We start from the raw sequence: 19,303 nt of genomic DNA on the forward strand, positions 1-19,303 counted from the left end.
CTAGCCAGCTTTCCTTAACTTTAAGTTATCCCATCTACCTTTTGCCTCTTGGCTTTCCCCATTCTCTTACTTCTATTATCTTACTCTGTTCTGTGGCTTGTTGTGTAGCTGGGTGGCTGGCCCCTGGAGTCCTTCTCCTTCTCTGGCTACTTGTTCCTCCCACCCCAGATTTCTCCTTCTATTTATTCTCTCTGCCTGCCAGCCCCGCCTATCCTTTCTCCTGCCTTGCTATTGGCCATTCAGTTCTTTATTGGACCATCAAGTGTTTTAGACAGGCATAGTAACACAGCTTCACAGAGTCAAAAAAATGCAACATAAACAAAAGTAACACACCTTAAAATACTATTCCCCAACATTGTACTTTTTTTCCTGACAATTGCTATGAGAGGTACCCATTCAGTCTGCCTCCAGGTAACTTTCTTTGCTTTCAGCTGCAGGAATTCCTTGGAATGTGAACATGAGTGCTGTGGATGTGAATTGCACAGTAAAGATGATGGCATATTCCCACCTCTGTGTCAACATGTTAAGACAATTGATACAGGCTTATTATTGCACTGTACTGTGCCGTAAGAATCATTCTGCCACAGATTTTGAAGCATGGAAACTCAATCCTCTTTTATTTTTATACTCATATGGGTCTGGCTCCCAATCCTCAAAAATCTCCCTGAAATTCATGGGGTGGGACCCAAATTTTCTATCTTCAGGTCAACTTTACCAGTGTCCACCATCAACCATGACCGGAAATCAGAAGAATTTCAACTCTAAAAGTGTTGCCGCTGTGATCTATGTTACCACCTATTCTACAGCTATGGGTTCCCTTTCCTGTAGAGAAGCTTTGACTATAATTGTTGTCAGGGCACCTCCCATGTGTCTGACTCAAGACAGATGCCCAAAGCTTAGATGCACTCTGATGAGTCTGCTGGACCAAACTTCAAGAGGAGCCTTCCCCACATTGTCTGGTAGTTCACCCAACCAGTCACCAAGAAGGTCCTGGGTTATTGGCAGGGACTATGTCAGGAAGATGACAATCATGTTCACACATTCAACTTCTAAGAAAAATCACAGTGCCATAGAAGGAATTGAGCCAGACCACTGTCATAAACCACACAGAGAAAGAGCTGGCAGCAGAAGCCAGGCCAAGGAATTTTTAGCGACTTCAAGGCAACACCCGAGTTTCATTTACTGTTTTCTAAGGACACAGGCCTTTAAGGAAGAGGATACAACTTTGATGCAGCTTGACTTCATTTCATGACATGGCTGGGAGCAATCATGCTGCAATGAATATGGAGTATAACTCTCTTTGGGACATCAGCCTTAATTTCTTTAAATACATCTCCAGGAGTGAGATTGCTAGATCAAATGGTGGTTTCATTTTAACTTCTAGAGAACACTCCACACTTTTTCATAATGGCTGCCTCCTTTTGTGACCCCAGAAACAGTGAGCAAAGGCTCCTTATCCCCATATTAAAAATAATTTTTATTTTTATACTTTTTAATAAGAGCCATCACTAAGGACTAGTGATGTTGAGCTATTTTTACACATACCTGTTGTTTATTTGTGTATCTTCTGGGAAATGTCTCTTGGGGTTTATAGCCCATTTTCTAATCAAGGTTTGTGTGTGTGTGTGTGTGTGTGTGTGTGTGTATGTTTGTGTTGTTGTTATAGTTGTTATAGAGATGTAGGACCTTCTTGTATATTCTGAGTTCTGAGTATCACCCTTTTGTCAGATAAGTGGTTTTCAAATCTTTCCCCACTTCTTGTAGGCTGCCTTTTTATTTTTGTGGTTTTCTTTGCCATACAGAAGCCCTTTAGTTTGTTGTGATCCTGTTTATCTAGTTTTGTTTTTTGTTGTTTGTGCTTTTGGTATTGTTAAGTTCACTGTCAAGAAGGTTTTCTCCTAGGGGTTTCTGGATTTCAGATTTTACTTTTAAATATGCACCTAATCTATTTTGAGTTGACTTTTCTATGTGGTTTGAGATAAGGGACCAATTTCATTCTTTTGCATATGGATATCCATTTTTCCCGGAACCATTTATTGAAATGATCATGCTTTCCCCATATGTCTTCTCTTCTGGGTAGCCTTGCCAAAGATCAATTGACTGTAAATGGGCGGATCTATTTCTCCATCGTCTTCGGTAAGTATCCATGTTAATGTGTTAGCATCATTTGCTTTTGGTTACCGCTAGCTTAATTATGTACTTGAGTTTAGCAAATATGAAGTCTCCAAATGTTCCTCTGTAAGGAAAATGTAATGTGATGTGATGTGATGTGGTGTGGCGTGGTGTTTGTGTATGTGTGTGTGTGTGTGTATACATAATTGAATGTTATTCTGCTTTAGAAAAAAAATTCAGCTAATTCAAATAAGTCAGAAACAGAAGGACAAATGCTACATGATTCAACTTACGTGGAGACTCTAAAATGTCAAATTCATAGAGTTTCATGATTGTTACCAGGAGTTGAGGAGAGGAAGAAACTGGTAGCTTTTGGCCAAAGGATACAAGGTTTCCATCATGCAAAATAAAAAGAGTGGGGGCAGCTTTCTGGAGGTGGTAAATTTGCAATATGGTATTGACTGTGGTGATGGTTTTGTGAATGTGAACATCCCTCTGCATTCACCCAATTATATACATTATGCATTCAGCTTTTTGTGTGTCAATCACAGCCAAGTGAGGTGGTCTAAGAAAATCTGCTATTTATGTGAGTAGCTAGTATACAGTAAAACGTCCAAGAAACAGACAGAATGAGGTGGTCCCACTTCCATGGGAATACCACACACACCAGGAGGAACTTCTTTAGAGAAACCCTCACAAACATAATGGGCATTTGCATAGGTTATTTGCTGTGTTGACAAGTAAAGACCCTTGCTTGATGATTACATTTGGACCCCAAGACTGGAAACACATGAATCTAGTTCATTTCCAAGGGGGATAGGATGGGTGTGTATCCAGGAAAATTTCAAGTCCAGGACATCACACAAATGATTTGGTTCCTTCGTGACAGATGGGAATTCTGTTGTCTCCACATTGCCTTCTTTAATAATAGATAGTACTTTCCCAGCTAAACATGTGGCACAGCCATACCTGATGGGAATGGCAGAAGTCATAAAGCCAGCATAGCTGTTTGACAAAGATCCAGCAAAGCTGAGGCACATGATGGCCAATGTGCCATCTTTGGTTTTCATCTCTACCTATTGCATTCTTGGGAGACTTTTAATATTTGTACAATTTGGGGATACTGGATTGACAGAAAATTTCTTATGAATCTTATGCCTTCTCCCAGGAGTATTGCTTTTAAGCTTCCCCAGGAAAGTCCTAAACATACTATCCACCTCCCACTTTTAGGAAAACATCCTTATCTCCTTGAAGATCTTCCTTACGTCTTGGAGGTTGTGACACACATAAAGAAGCCAGATGTCTCTTTAAGAGGCTATGAGATGTTCTTGAATCATCTGTCCCTCTACTTACTCAGGAACAAGATAATCAAAACAAAGTAATCTCAAAAAGGTCAATAAGATTCAGTGGGCTAGAGGAGTTGGCCACAGATCAGATTGCAAGCCTCTTCCCACTATACACTCAGGCAATTACATGGCATATACAGCAACAAAGTTAGATTGGCTGAAATTGCCTCTGCCTTATACAGAGACTTACATTGATGAGCAAAGAATGGAGTGGAAAGATGATAAGAGAATGAGATGTCAGGACTTCCCTTTCTTAGGAAATTAAGCACATGCAGAGCCACTGTGGTGTTATAGGACCATGGTACAACAGAATGCCAGGATTAGACATACAAACAAATTATATAAATATATAAAATATAAACATTGTATTATGCCAGAATTTAAGTAATAACTGTAGCAGCTTTGGTCTGAGACTTTTCTTGGGCACTATGATCATTAAGAGGTAATAATACACTGCTTGGCATATGGCAAAATGCCTGGGCTGGCTTGAAGAATTTTGTGTTTGTCTAGTGTTCTTGTAACCACAAAAGCTACTAGCCTGAGAACAAGTTGTCATATGCCTCTAGATTCTTAAAAATTGTGTTATGGGGTTAATAAGTAAAAATGATAATCCTGTTATCATTTATTAATGATGTCAAAACTTGAGGGAAAATGATTGAAAATGATAAATCTGTTCTGTCATAGTTTGTTAATAATGACTAAAAGATGAGCAAGAGGAAGTGAAACACATGTCCAAAACCAAAAATGATATGATCTATGTTTTGGAACATCATGAATGTATCCTTGCTTATTGAATTCTGTATAAATAAAGAAGCACTCCAGCTGCTAGTCAGTCAGTCTGCAAGATTCTCACCACCACCATAGCCTGGCTCACTTCCTTCCCTTGTCAACTCCTTATATCCTCTGGGACCTATCTACAGCTAGAATGGCTCCCAGCAAAAATGTACCTATATTCTTAAGGAGCTCCAAGCCCTGGCCATACCATTAGACAATATTTGAATGTACTGAAATAATTATAATTGATTAAAACACCATCAAGCCTGCAACACATCTCCCAAGCCCACAGTCCAGGCTACCTGGTGGCAAGAAGTGGATATGAATGCATGGGGCTGAACCAGGCTTCCTTTCTTCGTGGCATGCTGTCATAGATTAAAAGATCTTTCTCAGTCAGAACAACAAGGGCTGCTTTCCACTGCTTCTCACTCTCTCCTGGCACCTGAAACAGAAAGCAGAGAACTGTGAAACAGCTGGAGCACAAGGATGAGTGGGAAAAGAGACATCAGCATCTCTTCAATCAGAGAACCAAACAAAATGAGTGTCTTTGGTTCAGGCTTTGGTAGTAGAAATGTATAGCGTGAAATAACTATAAATAACTGTAAAGAAACAAACTATAAAGAAAATATTATAATAAAGAAATAACTATAGAATTATCCTAGTGACTCCTGATCACTGATACCAGGGGCCTGGTATGTGCTATCTGTACATCCAAGAAAGAGCACAGCTGCTGCACATCTGCCATTGGTTCTCACCTGTCAGTCAGTGCTGAATCTTTATTGCATGGTGGGAGGTAAATGCTTGGGGGGAATCAGCTCTCTCATTTTATGCTCTGGCACAGCACATTTATTATGAAAAAAATTGAACACATATCCAAAGACACTGAAAAATATCCTGCAGAGGCACATGTCTCCTCATTTGGGTGTGAGAAAGGCAGTCTCTTAAGCCCTGCTCTTGAATCACTCTTGTGACATAAGCATCACTTCAGAATTTCTCTCTCCCTTTGACTATTCTGTAACACTCAGTGCAGAATACTGACTGAGGGCCAGGATGACCAACTAGCAACACGACAGCAAGCATCAGTTGGATAATTGGACCAGATGCATTTCTGCATCCATTGCTGAGACTGTTAGAGATCACCATTCCTTTGGGCCCAGTGTTGATTCCCCTGAACTTCAATGCTCTTCTGTCCATGAAAGGGCCCTCTGTCCAGTTAGAGTTTGCAGACCCAGATTAAGCTTGTTGAGAACGCAGAATCTCAGGCCCACCCAGACGTGTGTTTATTGGGATGTACAGATGATGTATGTGTATGCTCCTTAGAGATTAAGAAGCACTGCTCCAGATTAGGTCAAAGACTGTCTTTGACAGTGATAAGATTTAGTACAGACAAGGGTTTCATAAACCAATACTCAAGAACTAGTAAGAACTCAAAGAAACCTTGCAGTGAGCTAAATTCCCATGACAGTTCATTCCCCTACCTTGCATTCTGTTAAGGTATTTATTTATTTATTATACCCATGTGGTATTTAGCATGTAAGCAGAGGTTAGAGGACAATTTGCAGGAGTCAGTTTTCTCCTTCCACCATGTGGGTTCTGGAGATCAAATTTAGGTTGTCAGGCTTAGAGGTAAGCATCTTCACCTGCTCAGCCATCTTGTCTCTCTGACCCTTTCATTCTAATCACACACACACACACACACACACACACACACACACACACACACACCATATTATATAATCTACAAATCTACAATATATAATTGTGGTGGTATTGTGTTCCCCAATATATTGTGCACCCTAATAAACTTATCTGGGGTCAGAGAACAGAACAGCTACTAGATATAAAGGCCAGAAAATAGTGGCACACACGCCTTTAATCCTAGCATTCCAGAGGCAGAGATCCTCCTGGATCTCTGTGAGTTCAAGGCCACACTGGAAACAGCCAGGCAAGGTAACAAGAGCCTTTAATCTCAGGAAGTGATGGTGGGAAGCAGAAAGGTATTTAAGGCATGAGGATGAGGAACTAGAGCTGGTTAAGCCTTTAGGCTTTTCAGCAGCAGTTCAGCTGAGATTCATTCTGGATGGGGACTGAGAGGCTTCCAGTCTGAGGAAAGAGGATCAGCTGAGAAATTGGCAAGGTGAGGAAGCTGTGGCTTGTTCTGCTTCTCTGATCTTCCAGCATTCACCCCAATACCTGGCTCCAGGTTTGTTTTTTATTAATGAGACCCTTTAAGATTCATGCTACATCTTATATTTTTTATTTTTGGGCCAGATTCTCACCTAGGCTGGGTTTTCCTGCCCCATCTTAAGGGCTGAGATGACAAGCTTATACTACCAGGCCTGGCTTCATATTAAGTGCCAGAGTGAAATCTGCACAGAGTGGTGGTGGGTGGCACATACATGTGGCTGCTTTTCACACCAGCACTATGGCCAGTGCATTAGTCATAAGTGACCCAAGTAGATAAAATGTGCAACTTGGTGCTGGGGTTGACGGTTCTAAGTTCTGAGTGACGTGAGGACAGTTCTGGTGTTCCTGAGTCGTGTGTCTTTGGGGGTTCTTGCTCCTGATGCTTCTGTGTATTTGCTGGCAATCACATGTACCCTAGAGGTGAGCAATGTCGACTCTGCAACTGGGAAGCCAGAGTACACATCCTGCTCCAGAGTGTGCTAGCTGCCAGCCATCCAATTCCTTTGTATTTTAGCATCTGCATCTATAAAATGGCAACTATTAGCCTCCATAGCAGAGGATGGTGTGATGATAGGTGAGTTGAGCTAAAAATCTGTAGAAGGCTTAAGGCGGTGCAGAGCAAGCACCAGGGAGATACCTTCTGAGTAGCTCTGACTCCCGATGCTACTCAGGCAATTAAATGGGACAGTGAGTGTGATGTGCTCAGCAGCTGGCAGATGGTAAATAGAGATATTGTGATGGGCCCACCATATCTTAAAAAAAAAAATCATGTTGAAAAGGTGTTCTTTGGAAACGGAATGAATATAACGAAGACAATGTCTTTCCTTGGGAATAAAAATTATAAGATAAATCAACAATACCTTTTATACCAATAATTTAAATATCTTCTCTCTTCTTTTCCAAAGACCCCTTCACAGAAAGAATTTGTCTTCAGTTTTTAATACACTGCCTTGCATTAATTCCAAACAAAAGCTTGATTTCTAAAGAGCATCCCCATCTTAATATTTGTAAAGCTGTTTATTCTTGAATGTGAATGACTGACTGCTGGCTCATCCTCCCTCCCTGTGTATATTTTATGCAAACTAAAAATATCTACCTTTAGCTTATTGATTTTGTAAGACTTTCCCACAACAGAGCAAGAACATCTGCAAAAGATCAAAATAGATTGAGAAGGAGAAGTACCAGTCTTTACAAGGTGAATAAGCAATACGGTGGGCAATATGGTGTGGTGGGGGGAGGGGGCTGAAATAAATGTTTCCAGCTTCTACATTAAACCTAGTAAATTACTTTTCCAGATCATTAAGTAGGACTGGAGAAGTTACAAAATGATCCTCCCAGTGTGGCTATCTTACTTATCTAGTCAGATCTGATCCATTAATGCTGACTGCAGTCATTTAAATGTGAACATGAAAAATCATGATTCTTTAGAGACAATCGGAAGTTTGCAGAATGAACCTGGGTAGTAAAGATCATTGTGACATGCCAACTTCTGCACCCACAGGATCAGTGACACAGCAATGTGTCCCATGGTATGTGTAGGTTTGAGTTATTCCAAAGCCCTACACATTTTATGGTTTATTCAAGCTACCTATGTAGATCTCTTAAAATACACTGTGAGAAAACTCTGAAGGGTTATGTCCCACCATCCCTGTGTGCAGATCTGTTGTTTTCTTGGTAACAATTGACTTTGCAAGGGAAAAAAGCCATAGTAACAAACAAGATTTTGTGTGGCAGAGAGATGGCATCATGGATAGACACAATGCTGTGCAAGTGTGAGGATTTGAATTCTAGTCCCTAGGGCCACACAGAAGCAGGGTAGGCATGGAAGCCACCTGTAATCCCAGCATTCAGAGGGCAGGGCCAAGGAATCTCAGGGATAAGATTGTTAGCTGAACTAGCCAGGTGTGCTCCAAGTTCAACAAGACATGCTGCCTCAGTAAATAGAGTAGAGAACAATTGAAGAAGACACCCAATGTCCTTGGGATCACGTGTGTGCACTCCCATGCATATACCCCTCACAAGACATGCTACATATATACACACCATACCCACGGAAAGAAAAAAGAACAGGAGTTTGAAAAACCTAACTTGTTCTACATGAGCCCCAGACTGAAGTCCTGGAAGCCCCTTTGTTGTTGTTAGGCTCAAGTATTTGTGCTGCTATTCTTGTGACAGCTTCTATTAGAAATCTAGTTTTTCTAGCACCCAAAGACAGCTGAATGTCAATGGAACCATTCTGGGGGGTATGTGTCTGCATTTTATTAAAACATGATGTCATGTCTGAAGTAGATACAACAGTGTCCATCTCCACCCCATGGTCTGCTTTGGATGCTGAAATTATCAGTTTCTGAAACCCTTACTGCATTTCCAATAAAGAAAGAGAAGGAACAGAAATAGGAAGACATTCCCTTCTGCAGTCATTCAGAAGCAGTGTGCCAGTGAGCTGAATCATTTTCACTTCCACAGTGCATCAGAGGACAGGTTTGCAAACTACTACAAAGGATGTGAGGGGCGGTGAGGGTGACTAGAAAACACTGTGGCAAGTGAAGATCTTGGGGCTCCATTCCCAGTGGGTCCCAAAAGTCTGATTCAGGGGTTGCGAACTTTGTAAACTTGGGTCCTCTGTTTTGATTAAATTGGAAGCCATAGAACATTATGGAAAACACAGGCAGCTGGTGTGGGGTTGTATGCCAGTAGGGTGCTGACTCCTCACTGATTTTAAGTCTTAATCCTGCACCCCTGGGTGGTTCCTATCAATCCTGGAATAGAAGACACTGACCTTGTCATCTATGAAACACGGAATATGCACACTAATCATTGCTTCAAAATGAAACTTTTACCAAAAACTTTTGAAGTTATTTCCTTAAAAAAGGTGGTTACTCTTAACACAAATAGAGTCTTCAAGATTAAAGAAACCATTAATAACACCCATGAAGGGCTTAGCAAAGTGCCTAGCACAGTAAGCAGGCAAATCCTAGTGTTTGCTAGATTTATTACTACATTAAGTAAGGATAGCAATGTCAGATTCAAGATGTGGGTTGACTAGAATAAGGACTGCTTTCCTTTCCTGACTCAATGTCCCCATCGGCCAAATGACAAGGCAGGTCTGAGTTAGTGATAGTGGCCTTCCAAGCTCAGTGCTCAATCATTTTTAAAGTTAACTTCCTCCTTCCCTCCCTCCCTCCCTCCCTTCCTTCCCTCCCTCCCTCCCTCCCTTCCTTCCCTCCCTCCCTCCCTCCCTTCCTTCCCTCCCTCCCTCTCTCCCTCCCTCCCTGTCTTTGTGTGTGTGTGTGTGTGTGTGTGTGTGTGTGTGTGTGTGTGTATATACACACCTGTGGAGAACAGAGAATAACTTCAGAGAATTGCTTCTTTCCTGCTACAATGTAGGATTCAAGGACTGAACTCAGATCTTTAGCCTTGGCAGCAAGCACCCTTACCTTACCCACTGAGTCATTTCACCAACCTCAAACTTAAATTTTTCTTTTTATTTAAAAGTCTCTGCCTCAGTCATAAGGAGTAATGCTTTATCATCCTTTGTGTTGAGTCTCTTTTTCTCTCTCCTCTGCCTCGGTCTTCCCAATACTCATTTTCCACTTCCTACTCGAGCAGAGGTGGTAGAACAAGCTCACGATCTTTGGGGTCAGGAAAGGCTAGCTTCCAAATCTGGCTCCGCCACTTCCCGGCGGTGAGATATGAACAGAGTCCTGAACTCCCAGGGAGACTCATCCTCAGATTCATCACATGCTGAAAAAGGCCTCCCCACACACTTTGTGCAGATGAAGTGAGAGAAGTTTAGTTAACACTGGGAGTATTTGCCTGTCCATGCACCATACTCTGCGCAACTTCCGGGACTGACCTAACCGGTGCGGGGAGGGAATGAAGAAGGGGCAGACATGTGGACATACAGGAAAGTGGGGAGCAGGTGGGCTGCGCTCTCTGGTGGAGAAGCTGCAGAACCCAGGAAATGTGATGTGTTTATTACATACAGTTGAACAGGGAGGTGCAGTTACTACACACAGCTGAACAAGAGGGGTGGGGTTATTATACACAGTTGAACGAAGAGGCAGGTGTAGCTTGTCTCTGTAGGCACAGTCTATGGAGGGGAGCAAGTCTTCTGACTTTAAACATCTGAGGGAGGAAAGCTATGGCAGGTATTTTCTATACACACTGTCAGCAATCACATTTGGACCCGAAGAAGGCTTTGCTAACTCTCTGAGCCTCGATGGGGGAAGGTTTTTCCACTCCGATGGCTGTGGGATTCTGGACATGGCCGTGCGGAAGTCAAACTATACACTTACTGGGGACTTCACTTGCTTCCTACACTTCATGTCTCTCCTTGATGCTCTTTCTCTCCTACTTAGGCAGCTCAGAAAGGATGGTCCACGTGCAGGGACCGTGACCGACGGTAAGGGCGAAAGCTCTGGAAAAGTGGTTAACAGCATTTGAATTGGAGATGCCGGTTATCTTGGCTATTTTTCAATTTGTCTGCTTCACCTCAAATTGCCAGCTGTTTGGAACAAAGGACAAGATACTGGTGTAATAATAATCAGCATTTATCAACATAAAATGCTTCACAGACACCAGGTAATTAACCCCTGTACCAACTCTTGAGGAGGGTATTAAAGACCGGACACAGGCAATGTGCTCAGGAAGGCCAGTCACATCTCCAACTTCTTCTAAGCTAAACAATCCATAAGACACAGCGTAAGGAGCCAGAGACATGTTAAATGCAAAGGAAAACGAGACATCAGAAAAGACAACTTGAAATATAAAGGAAAAATGGGAACCTGGGGGGATGACTTAGTTGGTAAAGCACTTGCTGTGCAAACACGAGGACCTGAGTTCAGATTCCCCACACCCAGGTAAAAGCCAGGTGTGATGTTTGGGCCTGTAATCCTAGTACAAGAGAGGCAGTAGCAGCAGTTCTGTGACTCACTGGCCAACTAGTCTGGACAATCAGTGAGCTCCAGGTTCAGTGGAAGATGTCTAAAAATTAAAGTTAAGAGTGCTAAAAATACCTGATGCTGACTTCTGGCCTCCACATGTACATACACACACACACACACACACACACACACACACACACACACACACACACATGCACGCATACTTGTGCACACACATGTGCAGCAAACTAGGCACAGAAGACAGTAATAACAACTGGCAAAAGAAGGTATAGGAAAGTTTTGTTCAAACCAAGTGTTGATGAGGGTGTGAAGCAACTAAAATTCTTATATACTTGGTTGGAATGCATACCTTTGGAAAATAGTTTACAAATTGCTTTGAAAGTTTAACATACATGTATCATTTGATTCAGCTACTCACATTTGTGTTGAGTCAAGAGAAATTAAAATACATGACCATATATTTTAATTAACTATATGTGATGATTAATTTTCACTGTAACTTGGTGATAGATTTGGAATCATCTAGAAGCCACACCTTTGAGAATGTCTACAGTAGTATTTCCAGAGATGTTTAACTGAGAAGGGAAGACCCATTTGGAACAGGGACAGCACCATCCCATGGGCTGTGGTCCAAGACCGAATGAGAAAGAGATATCATATGTATGACCAATTGATATCCACCTCTGACTCCTTCCTGCCTGTGGGTATGCCTGGCCAGCTGCTTCAGGCTCCTGTGGCCTAGCCTGCTCCACCACAAATGGTTGTGAGCCAACATGTACCCCTTCCTTCAGCTGCTTCTGACAGGGATTTTCTTCCAACAACAGGAAAAGTAGCTAACATGCCACCCAACCACATAGGGACATTCATCATAATCTTATTTTAAATATCTCTATTCCCCAGAACCAAATGTCTATCAATAGGTGAATATATAATTAAATGCTATGTATCTACATAATGGGAAAAGAGGTAAAACGAAACCAAAGAATGAACTATTCATGTGTACCATAACATAGATGAATTCAAATAATTTTGCAGAGTAAAATAAGCCATATCTAAATTATATATGGTGTATAGCTCCATTTATGTAAAATCTAGAAAATGTAAACTAATCCATAGTACAGTCATCTCTTGAGGGAGAAAAAGAATTAGGTACCGTTGTTTGGAAAAAACAGCTTCCAAAAGGGTAATACATTACAATAAACTTTTTATTTTCATAAGACATCCACACATAAGAATTATCCATCAAGAATGGAATTTCAAGTAGTTTTGTTTCATTAGTTTATAATAAACCATGAACAAGCATTGCTAATTTAATTTATTAAATATTATAATAAAACATTTTAAAGAAACACAGCTTCTCTCGAGATTGCTGAAAGGAGGGTAGCGATCAAAGACTTGGGTGCTACCATTTAAACAAGGTCATAAGATCATTGGAATCTCTGGGATCCACGGCACCCTATTCCCAGACTTCTTAAGGAAGAGCAGAGACAGGGATTCCATCCTAAGAAAGGGACTGGAACCCGCTGCATCTTCAGTAGTGTTTATGCCCTCTGCATACTTGCAAACAGAGTTGATTTCTTATGAACTGTCTTATTGACTGAGTGTGTGAAAGTCAGATGCTAATGCACTCCAACAGAGACCTTTGGTGGCTCTATTTAGAGTAATGTTGTGCCCTATGGGATTTCATAATGAAGCCAACCTCAGGCAGAGCACATATCCATTGAGATAGGCATGTAGCTTGGTTTTAAACCTCCTCTCACTGAATGGCATCACAGGAAGATGAGGTGGGGAGCTCAGCAGAGTCACTACACAGGGCCGTGTCAATGGTTGAACTTGGCCTCTCCACACCTGGCCTCCTCTTCTTACCACTAATGTCACAGCACATTCCATGGTATTTCCACTTGTTACACACACACACACACACACACACACACACACACACACACACACACACAAATCCTATTTGTATTATTCCATATCCACCTGTGAGTTCAGGATAAACAGTGAAATAGGACTAATATCTCACACCCTTCTGCCTGAGACTGTGGCTTGTTGTAAGTTTAGGAGGGCCATTCATTAGCTGCCTTCCTGCCACTTAAAAACAGAGTGGCAGCCTTGCTGAGCACTTACTACATATGGGGAGGAGGGTTATCCCCCTCCTTTATGTCCCTTTGCCCACCTTAGTCTAATAAACTTGCCTTCAGGTACAGAGGTATCAGTTACCTGATTATTCCAATCTAGGAACCATATTCAAATCTGTTTTAGCAACAAGCATAGTTACATTCATCTGTAGCCCTTGTCTATGGTCTATAACAAGTCTTTCTCTGTGCTGCCAGCCAGCACCCAAATAATGACACAGAGAGTTATTAATTATGAAAGCTTGCCCTTAGCTTAGGCTTGTGCCAGTAGCTCTTGTAATTTAAATTAACCCATGTATATTAATCTACACTTTGCCTCATGACTTTTTACCTTTCTTTTATTCTGTATGTCTGACTCCCTCCATGTCTCATTGGTATCTGACTCATGCATGCCTGGATTCATCTCCTACTTCCTTTCTCTCTGCCCAGAAGTCCTGCCAATACCCCCTGCCTAGCGATTGGCCATTCAGCTCTTTTTTCTTTTCTTTTTTTCTGAGACAGGGATTTTCTGTGTAGCTTTGCACCCTTCCTGGAACTCGCTTTGTAGACCAGGCTGGCCTCGAACTCACAGAGATCCACCTGGCTCTGCCTCCCCAGTGCTGGGATTAAAGGCATGTGCCACCACCTCCCAACCATTCAGCTCTTTATTAAGCCAATCACAGTAATACATATTCAAACAGTATACAAATACCCCATAACAGTGGTCCCCATTCCTTACATCAAGACTCTGCAATGACAAAGCCAGAGTGCATGCACTGGGCTGATCCTAGCTTGTCCATTGCCTCCCTTTGCAGACTAGTATCCTGGAGTGTACAGAGGGTGAGCCAGACATACCCCTTAGACCAAATTCCACAACAAGACATGGCAAACCTGTGGCCCATCGTATGCATGCACCCTAAGAAAGCTGTGAATGAATCTTGTCACAAAATTGCAAACTTTAAGATTTTTTTTTGGGTCCATTATCTTGTTCTCAAGCATGAATTACATACTGAAAATTCCTGTTAAAATGTTGAATCTGCCTATAGCAGCTATTGAAATTTGGCCCCTGTTTCAGTGTGCTGATATTTTGTGTATGCTCTAACAAATAAAGCTTGCCTGAAGATCAGAGGGCAAAGCCAGCCACTGTTAGTCAAAAAAGTCAGGCAGTGGTGGCACACACCTTTGATCCCAGCACTTGGGATCTCACACCTCTGCTCCCAGTTCCTGGGAGGCACACAGGCCTTTAATCCCAGCACTAGGGAGGTTGAGACAGCTAAGTGATATGGTTGGGCAGAGTGAGGAATATAAGGCAGGAGGAGACAGGAGCTCAGCCTTTTGGCTGAGGATTAGGTAGAGGTAAGAAGTCTCTCTAGTGGCTGGCTGCTCTGCTTCTCTGATCTTTCTTTATTTACCCCAATACCTGGCTCTGGGTTTTTAATAAGACCAGTTAGGAGTCATGCTACAGTTCAGGGTTGTTAATAAATGGTTTTTGTTAGTAACACTTCATATGAATCTAGGTCAGAAACACTAACAAACATAACCTACAGATTGCTATATCATCCAAAATCATATTCCAAACCACTGTATTCTAAGAGAAATCCTGGCAGTGAGTGAGGACTCTAAAAGGGGTTCTGCTGTGTATCCATATTTCCATCCACACTTTGAAAACTTTATGTGTGTTCAACATGACTGCACTGACTTCACCACTAGAAGCTTTGTCCTTCCAGAGAAGCCTCCATGGCCATCCAATCCCCCTTATCTCCTAGACCCAGCTTTCTGATTTCTACTTGCCAGCCATGGTAACTTCTTCCCTTGTTACCCAGCTTCAGCCCTTTAAAAAAAAAAAATCTCAGGAGCTATCCTGTTCAGAGTCAAATAGGTGTTTGCCACTCACTGTCCGTGCCCAGGACCACCTGGAAACATCCTGGGGTTTCCTTCAGGATATGGCCACTTCCTTTGGCTAGCTTTAAACATCAGTTGTGTGAACTGAAGCCCTGTGGCATGTAGGAAGAGACTTTCCTTGGGATACTCAACAATGGCTTATTCTTTCATACCCGTAAACCTTCCCTTTGAATCTTGTTTACTTGTTTTACTCAGCTTATTCTTTCCCCCAGGAAAAGTCCAAAGGTAAATTTCAAAACTGTGCTCTGCCTGAGTTATATGATATTACTGAACTAAGGTTGGGATCACTTACAATTTGTTAAATCTTTGCATCTTCTGAAAACAATAGTAAGTTAGAAGGACAGTTGAGAGAAGAAGCATTAGAGAGAAATTAGAACTTGCTGCATTCATTGCATTGAGACATATAAAGCTGGGGGCTTAAAGGTTTGCAACAGGACAATAATTCTGTTTATCAAAGAAGGGTAAGAGAGGGAGTGGCTTAAGAGAGACCAGCACGGTGATGGGTTAAATTGTGTTCCCTGCCCCCAAATCCATAAGCTGAAATTGTAAGCCTCAGATTGTGAAGGCCTTTGTAGACGTACTTCATCAAGTTAGGATGAGTTTCTACAGAGCTATGTTGGACTCCATCTTAGTTACAACTCTGTAACACAATGCCTAGCAAGAATCAACTTAGGTGAGCAATGGTTTCTCAGCTTACAATTAGAGGAGACACAGTCCATCACAGTGAGGAAGTTACGGCAGCGGGTATATAAAGCAGCCGGTTAGTCACATTGCATCCTCAGTCGGGAATCAGGGAGCAATGAATGAACTGGTACTCAGCTTTCTTCCATCATTATGTTTCACTCTAGACCTCAGCACACAGATTGGTGTCATTCACATTTCATGTGGGCTTCTCCACCTCAATAAACTTAATCTAGAAAATCCCTAATAGACATTCCTGGAGATTTGTTTCCAGCACGATTCTAGATTCCATCAAGTTGACAATCCGTATTCACCATTGCAGGCTCCCTAATCCAAAATTTTATGTGTACTGAGGAATTGTGAGTACAGACATACCCAAATGTGTGAACATTGAGATGGTAAAAGGGGGGTTACATCTTCAAGCTGAAGATGGCCAGCAATCTCGTGGTGACCAGCAGCTAGCGAAAAAACATAGGACATAATCTTTCTCATAGCCCTAAAGGGAAAACACTTTCGTCAGCACTTTGACCTTGGATTTCTAGCTTCTAAAACTGAGAGACAAGTTTCTGTTGCTAAGCCATCCAGTTAGTGGTTCTATGTCCGGTAACCTTAGCATGCAAATGCAAGTGCCATGCTATTTTACCAGCCCTTTGAGGCATTTATTACCATCCCCATTTAGCAGCAGAAGAAATCATGTTTCTGAAAACTCATTTCACAGCCAAGGTTAAAAGCTTATCATTATAAAGCCACTGGTGTGCATTCTTGTAGTTAAAACTTGTGCTGTTTCCAGACCATAAACTGCCTCCCACAAGAAGAAAAGGAGGAATTACGTGGGAATATCATGAAAACTGTGGGCAGAAGACAGCTGGGAACCCAGAAGGATGGCTCCCTGCAGGCTGGAGTACAGAGGACCCAGCTCATAGCAGCCAGGCAGCATGCCATGCCTCCCTTGGGGCCTTCCTGTCAGTCTGTCTTTCTCATTTCTTGGCACATGGGGTTACACTCTCTCTGCAGACAGCAGTTTGGTCCAAGTTCCTAAATTCCTTTCTTGGTAATCAAAGCTCTTTATTCCCTACGCCTCACATCTGATTAAAGTAATTCAAGACTAAGGTGTAAGTGACTCACCAGCCTTCAGGGATGCCTCTATTTATAACATGAGGAGTAGCTAAATTAGTTGCTTATGTTTACTCCTCATTGAAAAAAATGGAAGGAATCATATGCTGATTGTGGCTTCTTCCCTGAAGGATTGCATTTGTTGTGTTGTTACTTTAGCACACCATTCTTGTCACTGGGGGTGTTTACCCTAGCTCCATTGTTTGTGTATCCTCTGAGAGCTAGTATAGCATAGTGGGCTGTGCATTTTTACAGAAAACACACATCACATGTTCAGCAGCATAGGACACTTGGGGAGGGCAGGCTATGGAACAATAGTAGGTTATTTCTTTATTACTGCAAAGGTTTTCTATATAGTTGTACCTACAGGAAGTTAATATAGCTCATGGCAGAGGAAACACTGGTTACAAAACATTGACTTCTGCAGTAGGTCTGCGACTGTGTTAACCACCGACTCTCATAGTCACAAAGTAGGGTAATGACTGAGAGCTGGATGTCAGAAGACCACTGAACTCTGAATTCTCCTGCTTTGATCAGCCAAGTGCTGGGGTCACAAGCAGGTGCCCTTGCTCAACCTTCCAATATTTTAAGAGAAGGCAGGGAGATGGATGCTTGTATGAGAACTTACATTGTTTTTAGAAATTGCTGTGTAATTTTCCTATTTTCTGTTTCTGTTTTTGTTGTTTTGTTTGTTTGTTTTTTGTTTTTTGAGACAGGGTTTCTCTGTGGAGTCCTGGCTGTCCCGGAACTCACACTATAGACCAGATTGAACTTGAACTCAGAGATTCACTTGCCTCTGCCTCCCTAGTGCTGTGATCAAAAGTGTGTGCCATCACCACTTAGGCCTGTTTTCTAGTTATGAAAGTCAAAAGCCCTAGAGTGAAGGTCTAGACATGGCTGATCTCCTTTGGAAGCTTTAGGAGAGTTTCCTTAACTTCCACACTTTTCAGAGTCTCCCTCATTGCTTGGTTCCTGAGGAAGCATTTTGTTATCTTTGTTCCATTTGCTCTTTGTGACTATGTCTTCAAAATTCTCTCAATTCTGTCTTGCCCCATCCACCCCTCTCCCTGCTAAGGATACATAGACAATCCAGCACAGCCTCCAAAATCTTAAGATGCTAAACTTAACCACATTGACACAGTCCCCTTTCCTACCTAAGGGTAAAGTGATAGAATCACAGGTTCAAGGGGTTAGGATGATACCACTGGACGAAAGCTTCATGTTGCCTACCCTGGTCAACAAATAATTCAAGTTATATAAATAGTGTATGGACTGTAACAACAGGGAGTCTGAATCATGCTTTGTTTAGAACTGTCCCTCATGCTGCCTCCAAATATCAGAAAGGAACAAAGGGTAAATAAGACCAGCAAAAACATCAACAACTGTTAAAACTAGGGTATCGGTACTTGAAGGCTTATTAGTTTTTCTTTTATGTAAAATGTAAAGATCTCCATATTAGAAAATTTAAAAATAAACATCAAAGAGACAAAGGAACATACACCTGTGAGGCAGTCTGGGTTCGCAGCCTGACTCTTAACTGTTAAATGATTAGTAGCAATCTGCTCTGAAATATAAGGCACACACATACACAATCACCCCTAGGGTCATTAATTTTACCTATCAACTTGACCAGGGCAAGAGATGCTCTACAGCTCACGAAAAACTGTTTCTAGTTGAGTCTATGTTTCCAGAAAAGATTGACATATGGATCTGTGGACTTGGGGAAAAAAGTGTCACTCCTGTGAATGGAGGTAGATATGGTTCAATTTGTTGAGGATGCAGGAAGAACAGAAAAGTGTGTGTGTGTGTGTGTGTGTGTGTGTGTGTGTGTGCCTATTGCATTTAGCAGATTTTGGCTGGGGAACAGGGGAAATTCTACTTGCCCCACTCTCTCAGGCCTTCTGTGAACATATCACGGGTTCCTCCAGAGCATCGGTTGAAGGCCTTTATTTACCCATGGCTTCAATTCCCTTTTCCCTTTACCAGATGTGAACTGTTCATGGCCAGCTTCCAGACATGGGTGAAAGACTGTGTCTCACCTGTGGTGCTCATGGATAATTAAATCAGACTTTCTCAGTCTGGTAGGGAAAGCTATTTTATACTTTTATTAACTCCAAAGGGCCGTTTGGAGTACACTCCTCATTTGGTTAACAAGTTGTCTTTG

General features: G+C 42.0%; 1 protein-coding gene across 1 annotated transcript in view; it reads right to left on the reverse strand.

Moving 5' to 3' along the window:
* Sntb1 (syntrophin beta 1) overlaps positions 1–19,303 on the reverse strand; it is a 251,274-nt gene that overhangs the window by 31,304 nt on the left and 200,667 nt on the right. The window contains exon 5 of the mRNA XM_036208878.1: positions 4,535–4,674. Coding sequence (XP_036064771.1) covers positions 4,535–4,674 — 140 coding nt within the window. The remainder of the gene's footprint in view (positions 1–4,534; positions 4,675–19,303) is intronic.

The sequence above is a fragment of the Onychomys torridus genome, chromosome 16 (genome assembly GCF_903995425.1).
Source record: "Onychomys torridus chromosome 16, mOncTor1.1, whole genome shotgun sequence".
In the NCBI taxonomy this organism is placed as follows: domain Eukaryota; kingdom Metazoa; phylum Chordata; class Mammalia; order Rodentia; family Cricetidae; genus Onychomys; species Onychomys torridus.